Source organism: Babylonia areolata, chromosome 1 (genome assembly GCF_041734735.1).
Source record: "Babylonia areolata isolate BAREFJ2019XMU chromosome 1, ASM4173473v1, whole genome shotgun sequence".
In the NCBI taxonomy this organism is placed as follows: domain Eukaryota; kingdom Metazoa; phylum Mollusca; class Gastropoda; order Neogastropoda; family Buccinidae; genus Babylonia; species Babylonia areolata.
Window position 1 is genome coordinate 69,648,471 of NC_134876.1, and position 8,247 is coordinate 69,656,717.

At 42.7% G+C, this 8,247-nt stretch overlaps 1 protein-coding gene across 3 annotated transcripts in view; it reads right to left on the bottom strand.

Moving 5' to 3' along the window:
- LOC143286575 (casein kinase I-like) overlaps nt 1-8,247 on the bottom strand; it is a 28,355-nt gene that overhangs the window by 9,626 nt on the left and 10,482 nt on the right. For 2 of the 3 annotated variants that reach the window (XM_076594203.1, XM_076594194.1), the window contains one exon: nt 6,748-6,868. In XM_076594203.1, coding sequence (XP_076450318.1) covers nt 6,748-6,868 — 121 coding nt within the window. The remainder of the gene's footprint in view (nt 1-6,747; nt 6,869-8,247) is intronic. The other variant, XM_076594212.1, reaches the window with a different exon arrangement.

Sequence of the window (8,247 nt, forward strand, 5' to 3'; positions counted from 1 at the left end):
GCTCTTCGTATGTACACTTATCTGTGTTCAATGTATAGAGACTAATCAGTTCACAAACACACTGAAACAGGTTTCTCAACATGCAGGCCTTGTTCCATATTACATTCTTGCCTCTACTGAGCATGCACCTGTAATTAAATCTGTATTAAGAAACCCAAGACCAGACTTGTCATGTAAGAAGCATCTTCAGCTTAAGTTTAATTTGGAGGTATGCACTTTTTGAAAAGAAGATGACTGTGCAAGTGAAGTAGCAGTTGTAGTTGTGGTCGTATGTCTTCTTCTTGTTGAACTTTCAGTAGTTCTACTGGTAGAAGTAGTTGCAGTAGTTTTATTGTTTAGTTGTAGTAGTTGTGCTACTAGCAGTAGTAGTGTTACTCAATCATCATCATCATCAATTCATATAATCACCATTATCACTCCAATTATAATTTGGCAGGGGTTTTCTGTTGTAACTTTCTCACAGATGTCTACTGACGTCTCCCAAATTAGTCAATAACCATGTACTTTCTTCCTACAACAGGTAAGAAATAACACACAAACACCAAATCTGGATAATCACAGTCATGTTCAAATCAAGGACACATCCAGCACCATGATCAACTCGAGCATCATGTATATTTCTGTTCTTCACCATGTATGATCATCAGTCGTGTCCAACTATAACCATCAGAACAGTAAAGGAGGCAACTGCTGTCCCGACTAATTTGATTAAAGTGGAGAGCGTCTTGCCAACTGCCAAGAGGGCTTTATAAACTACAATTAGTGTCAGGATGGTCATCAAAGACCAACTAGCTCCTAAGGCAGCAGCACTCAGAGCCAGAGCAATCTTGCCTTTCAGTTTGTGAGTAATAATCCTTCACAAAAGACTAAGCTGTAAATGTTCCACACTGCACTTGGAAAAGAGCCTGCTGTGGTGCGGTGTGGTGTCAGTACACTGTACGCTAGTCATGAGCACAAGTACCACCCAGCTGCCTCCACCCAAGAACGATGATACTGTCCATGCTGTTGCCCGAGAGGAATGGCACAAGCTGCGGAGGAAATCTGCTAGCCTATCCAACTGAATCTGGCATCAGAAAAACTATCATGGACTGCATGTCGAACCACATGCCTAAGAAGTCAAAGAACTGACTTGGGGATAGATGGCATTTCTCCTTGTTTGAGACAAAACCCAGATGGAAACACAGGTGTTGTGGATGTATGCCTCTCACACGAGGCCTGCAAATGGGCCAGAATGAACCAGTCAACTGATGGACTCCGCCCTGACCATGGACATCAATTCCTGCTCCACCTTGGTTAACAGTAAAGGGGCCGGGAAAGACCAAATGGAGGGCAGAGAATTGGAACATTCATGGACTAGGTACAATGTCACCTCCCTGTTTGTCTCGGCCCTGAGATGAATGAATTGGGGCATGTACTGCCTGAAGAGGGAGCAGCCCTTTCGTCTAGCAGTATGTTACAGAGGTGGAGAACCGCATCCCATCTAGCCCAAGTTAAAATGCTGGCTGGTAGCAGCATCCGCCAGTGCTGTCAGACCTGAGGCCCCTCTGCTTCCCAAGAGATTCAGCCATGGGTCACAGGGGGAGGGAGAAGATGAGGGAGGAGGGAAAGTAGCAACAGCCCCAGTGAGGCCTTCTCGGCACAATGAAATAGAAGCCAGGTACAAAACCCCTTGTGAGGATGTGTCCCACCCTGTGTCCACACAACGGACAGTAGAGTTGCTACTCCCAGTGAATCCCCCCCATCCCGCTGGGACAACTTGGTTGGGTGATGCTCAACCCCGTTACCTCTCTGTCCCCTTCACAACTGGTTTTGAGGGCTGAGCGCTGGTGGAGGGTGGGGAGGGAGAAGATGAGGGGTTGTGCCCTGGTCCTTCCAGCAACCTAGCGCACCATAGGTGTGTCTCAGTACAAGTAGAATGGGGGTATCCACCCATTAGGTGTCAGCCATCCTGTGACCATATCTCCGAGGGTCACTGGCATCTTGAACCCCAGGGGCCGTATTCAAGACAATCATTTTGCCTGAAGGCAAGTTACCTGTGACAGGGCAGGGACTAGCAGTTACAGTTTGCCTTGAAGGCCAGGTTATCTTCATATTCAAGACACACAAAGTGCTCTCAGGCAGCTAACCCATGGTCTATAAATAAAAATCCCAGGGATTTCCTTCTGCGCATGCTCTTTTACTTCGCACCACGCCACAGTGTGACAAAAAAACAAAACAAAAAAACCAAAAAAAAACCCACTTAAGTGGCAAAGCATCAATTTGAGTCAGCAACCTGTCAAATCTAGGGGCCACTTTCACATTCTGACACAGTCCTCCCTGCTTTACAGCTAACTGCAAAAATGAACTAAAATAACAGAGTTCAGATTCAAATGTTTCTCTAGAATGAACAAATTTGATGATCTGCCAACTTCGGGCATTCCAAAGGAACAAAGGATAAAATCAAACTATCAGAGGCCGTATTCAAGACACGGTCTCTCCACAAAACGCCTGTTTTCCCTTAAAATAACCACCGCCACAAAAGGATTTGCCAAATTTGCCTCTGCTTCGTGGGCTGTCACCCTTGGCAGATAGTAAGGGTAAGTTGCCTTCAGGTTTATAGAACTGCAGGTAGGTTTTTGTGTTCCTGAATTCCGGATATTGCTAACCCTCGGGTTGTTTGCCTAGCCTCAGCCAGATTACCCACAGGCACACATTTAACCACAGGCATGATGGTCTCTTGAAAACGGCCCCAGGAAGGAAGAAACCTTGCCAAGTTGGAGGGAGGTCCCGTCCAAATTGGTTGTCGGACCCACTGGTAGACCAACTGGCCAACAGCTCGGAGCCACCTGACAAGCACAGGCCTCCCCCAGCAGGAGAGACCGGCCAGACAGCGGGGTTGCCTGACATACAGGTAAGGGCCACATGCACAGAATCCCCTCCCCTGGAGAAATTGGGGTGACTTTGCCCAGGATGGGCACAGGAGAGGCCCCCCACCCCAAGGCCAGGGCTTTTCCCCCCATTGAGAGAGGTAGGGGAGGGTGCTCCGCATGGCAGTGAGGAGGGGAAGTAGCAACAGCCCCACTGAGGGCCTTCTCAGCACAATGATTGAGATAGCCAAGTACAAAACCCCTTGTGAGGATGTGTCCCATCCTGTGTCCACACAACTGACAGTGGAGTTGCTACTCCCAGTGAATCCCCCATCCCACTGGGACAACTTGGGAGGTGCCGCTCGACCCTACTCCCCTCGGTCCCCTTCACAACTGGTTTTGAGGGTTGAGTACTGCCTCTGTGATCCATGATCCAAGACTCATCTCTGTGGTCCAAATCAGGAAAACCATGCGCTCTGGGCCTGGGAAAGGCTCATGACAAAACTCTAACCCAGCCTCATGGTTCTTACAAACGCAGGATGATGTGCGAGGCATACTATACCTCGCTTATGAACCCAGCAAAATAGTTGAGGCTGGCACAGAGAAAGGAAAGACCAGATCAATTGAGACTAAGAAATAAATAGCGATTTGTGGGGGCAGAGTCGAATCGACATCAGAGATAGCACAAAAGCTATAATAACAAACCGCATAAAACAAAACAGGCCAAATGAACACACTTTAAAGCCAATAATAGCATTAGATGAGGCAGAGCAGAAAACCTGATAAGATGGTGACAACAGCCTGGCCAAAAGGCATGTCATAGCTTGTAGCTGTTAGCAGCATTTGATTGGCCAGAGTGGACCAAGTTTTCATTATCAGCCGTATGAAATTTGGCCAAGCAGGGCAAACCGATAGGCCAAGTATGCAAAGTATGCATCAGTTTGACATGCTACAGTATATGACACCAAAATTTGTTTTATAAGAAGAAAACCTCAAACAACAGGGGCATAAGCAAACAATTAAACAGAAAACAAACAAAATAATTTCTCAAGAAAATGACTTAAGAACCTGAGGGTGAAAGTTGAGCTTCACAGCTGATGAAGATCAACAACAGGGTAGGTAGGCCTAATCGCGAACAATGTGTAATTGTAAACGGTTTGTGTACCTCCCCACTTTAAAGCGTTCTCACCACACACATTTCACAATTCAATATCTGCTTCGACCTTGTTCTGGTACATTAATGAACATTCATTTCCAAGAACCAGTCAAACATCTGCAATTTCCAACCATTTCTGTGCTCTTTCTTCTCTTTGCGCTCCACTGCCAAACAAGTTTACCAATGTGCTCTCACAATCCTAAAACCAAGGAAAGCAAGAAATGAATTATGCATTACCAGTGCTGGGAGAATTTAAGAAAGCATGTTGGTGATAGATCAGAAAGTCAGTTTTGACAGTAATCTCCAAAATAGCATCATAGGGTATTCTGACGAGTCTATTTGAGAACGATGTTGCACAGGTGCTGATCGCTCTCAAAAGGGTGTGTTTGTGTGTGATATTGAGTGTGTGTGTTCATGTGTGTCTGTGTGTGCGCAACTGCAAGTGTGATCAAAACCAACAATATAACAGTCTGACTAGATGTTCCAATAATGTCTCATAAGTTCAAAACCTGCTCCTGTTTTAATTGTCAACATGTACCCAACCAAATCCATCATCAGTTATTGAACTTGTCCGTTAGCATTTACCCTCAGGAACCCTTGCTATTTCAACCGTTGAAAAAATGTTAAAAAGAGGAAGCAGAGGAACATTTCCAAGTGCAACCAATCGGAGAAAGCCTACAAAAACAGAAGAGCTACATTTGATGATCATACAACCTGCTATCTGTATGGCACACATGTTGTGCTGGTCACTTTGACTTGATTGTTCACAATTAGGCCTCCCTACCCTAAAACTCAATCAAAATCCACTCTGAACTTTGGAGAATAGATTCAGCAACATGTCAAAACAGAAAATATGTGCAAAAACAAGGCATACAAATTACAACGGATAAATGAAATATGTAAAGCATGAACAGAAAAAACTTCAATTTCATGTATGCAAATACATGTTTGCATCAACTGCACCAACAATGGCCCCCATCATATGAAACCTGGCCCAAGTCATTTACCTAACACTCCATAAACACATGCAAATCACTTGGATTGCATTTTTCTCTGTGTGTGTGTGTGTGTGTTTGCATGTGTTCATATACCTGAAAGTATAAAGTGACCAGTAACATAAATATTATTCCTAAATTATATATGGAGGCTCAGCACATTTGCAAATAAGCAAGTTGTGAACCTGCATCTGAAAAAAAGACAAACACAAGAATCCACACACACTAACATCTCTCCCCCTCCAATGACCCCAGCCAGCTGAGCACAAACATTACGCACCAGCAAGAAGTTTCAGAAACGGAGCTGACTGTGGCTTTGGCATAATTATTTTGTTTTAACACATGGATTTCACACATTCAAACTCACCTGAAAAGCTGTCAATTCTCACTCTCAACTGTGTATTTCTCAAAGAATTAAGCCTCACATTTCAGTCATGTTTCCTTTTAATATTATGACATTTTACAGACCTACAGCCACCCACATAAGATTAAAAAAAAAAAAAAGTTAAATGGTTCTTCCATATTTGGGTTTACAACCCCCATGAGATTCTTTCGCCCCACTCTTCCAGAGCACCATTTCTGAGCATCAAAAAGGTTCATTCCAACACATTCGTTGTTAGATACACAACACACTATGTACAGAATGCTTCAACATGATGGCGATGTCTTTATGTCCATGGAAGGAAGGAATTCAATCTAGATAATTGTACTCAAAACAATTTGCCCATTTTTCAGAATAGGAACGATGGTTAGTGACAAGGCTTATTTGACTTAGTGTTGAGTTGCCTACCATCCAATGATCTAGTCAAAAACTGATGCATGCAATTATAATCCTTACTTTTAATGTTCTTTTCTCTATATGGTAGTGATTGTTAATTTGGCAAAATTGTCCACAGTCTAAGTTCTTTCATTAATTTTTTTTTTTTTTTTAAATCAGGTGCTTGTAAACACTTGTGTTAAATGCCAATATACAGCAATACAAAAAACGTGGAACAAACATCCAATAAAGGCAGACATAGTGAAAAGGTTCATTCCATTCTTTAATTGCCATCAAAAAGAGAACAAATTGCAAGAACAACCAGTTTCGTATACATTCCTGAACTAGCACAAGAAAGCATGCTGTATTTTTACAGCTGCCATTTGTCTAATCATCTGCAGCAGAACCTGAAATCATAAAAAGGGTTGCACTGTCAGACAATGCAATGCTGGCTATGTGGTCAAATCTGTTCAAATGGGTGGCTGCAAGAAATGGTGACTGGGAAGTTTTAACAGTAAAACAAACAAGAAAAGCAGCTGCTGGATAATAAAACATTCTCAGCTCTATTGGGTCATGGGTTCCAGTTCACTCATGACCCAGTGTCATTTCTTTAAATGGAATAAATACAAAAACAAAAAAAAAGAAAGAAAAGCACAAAACACACACACACACAAAATTGTACACAGGGGAGGTAACCTACTTCGGGAGGTTATCGGCTGTAGCTACTTTCGTTTTCTCCGCAAAGATGGGTAGTAGTTTGCACAGGACAGGAATCGGACCCCTGCCTGAGTCTGCACTAGTGGGTCACAGTTAAGTATGTGTAATTAAAAATTCATTTTGTATTGTCATACAGAACATATCAAAAAACATCATACAGGAAGAAGACAGGGTGGGGAGAGAGACAGACAGCTGACAGAGAATCATACAGAAACAAGAGGCAATGTAGATCAGACTTAAAAAATAAATCAACATGCAAACAGGACACAGACTCACGATTGTACTCGCCATTTTGATCACCGCGCACTCTGCTGCCAGGATTAGCAGAGCCCTGCAATGCACGTGCTGAGCTTTGAACCTTGGCATCCCGCTCAAACTCCTCTGTCCCACGTCCTCCCTGGCAAACACATGCCCATTTTAATTCAAAAGTATGGATTTTATAATTGTATATGCTACCATTAAAGAACTGTAAATTCCAAAGTGATAAGCTCAATAACTTTACTGTCAGGTTTTTCTCCCCCTCATTTGCTGTGGTCAGACATCAATGAAAAAGGCGCAAATGAACTTGCAACTAGGAAGAATTTGGATTGCTCCCTATAAACTTTTACCTAAAAGAATTGTACATGAATTTTACTTTTGTGGAGGAGGCAGGAGGTGTATGTGTGTGTGTTGTTATGTTCTGTTTGTTTTATTGTTTTCTAGGGGTGGGGATGTGAGGGGAGTTGGGGTGGGGGGGAGATAATGGAGAAATCATAACAGTGAATTGATCACCTTCCAATCTTCTCTAACTCACAAAGTAAGTTGGTTAGCAGGACTGAAAGCAGGCCTAGCAGACTGGACTCTGATTGAACTGGCGCTGCACAACAGTGTACATTCAACTAAGCGCTTCAGAATTTTTTTTAGAAAAAATAACAATTAAAAACAGAGCAGACAAACTGAGTATTCTTATTATTATTCTTGTTGCTTCTAGTCCAGCCAACCGCAAAGGGCCATATCAGGACTGTCAAACCATACAAATGCTCAACCGCGTCCACACAAAACTGTCATATCTACAACAAAAAAACACCAATACAAATACAAACCCACGAAATACAGTTCATGACACAGTATCCCAACCATTCAGCTCCTTACGGCAAATAAGATTAGGCCATGCTGAGGACGCCAGCCATTCCACTTAATTTATCATTCCCAGATTACAAAAAATTGTACAAAAGGAAAAAACAATACTTCAAAGCCAAACAAAAAACTATATAAAAACAGGCCATATAGGCAAATAACACTGCAGTATTTTTATTCTTATTATTGTTGCTTATAGTCCAGCCAACCACACAGGGACTTACAAATGCTCATATATCACTCAAGCTTATATAATATCAGATGCATTCCTTTTTTCGTTTTTGTACAAACAATCAGGAAATTTGGAAGTAACATTTTGAATTTGGAAGGAACATTTGGACTCTGAGCCTCTTCATCAGCAAACAGGCACAGATGCTGTTTGACCGAGACGCAACTTGACTGAGCCATATTCTCTCTTGTTCAGGCAAATGATTAAGCTGATTGGTCCACTCAATACTGTTTGAATGTATACACAGACGTGACTAGCTGAGCATCATCACATGAGACCAAGGTTTGTAGTGACTGCCCAGGCGTCGTGAGCGATAAGTCTTAAGCGTCTGGGTAATGATACGACATGAAAGCATGTCACTACGCTATGTACTCGAAAATGAACTCGTCGGAACAATTTTGACGTTGGCATAACATTGGTACAAACTGCGA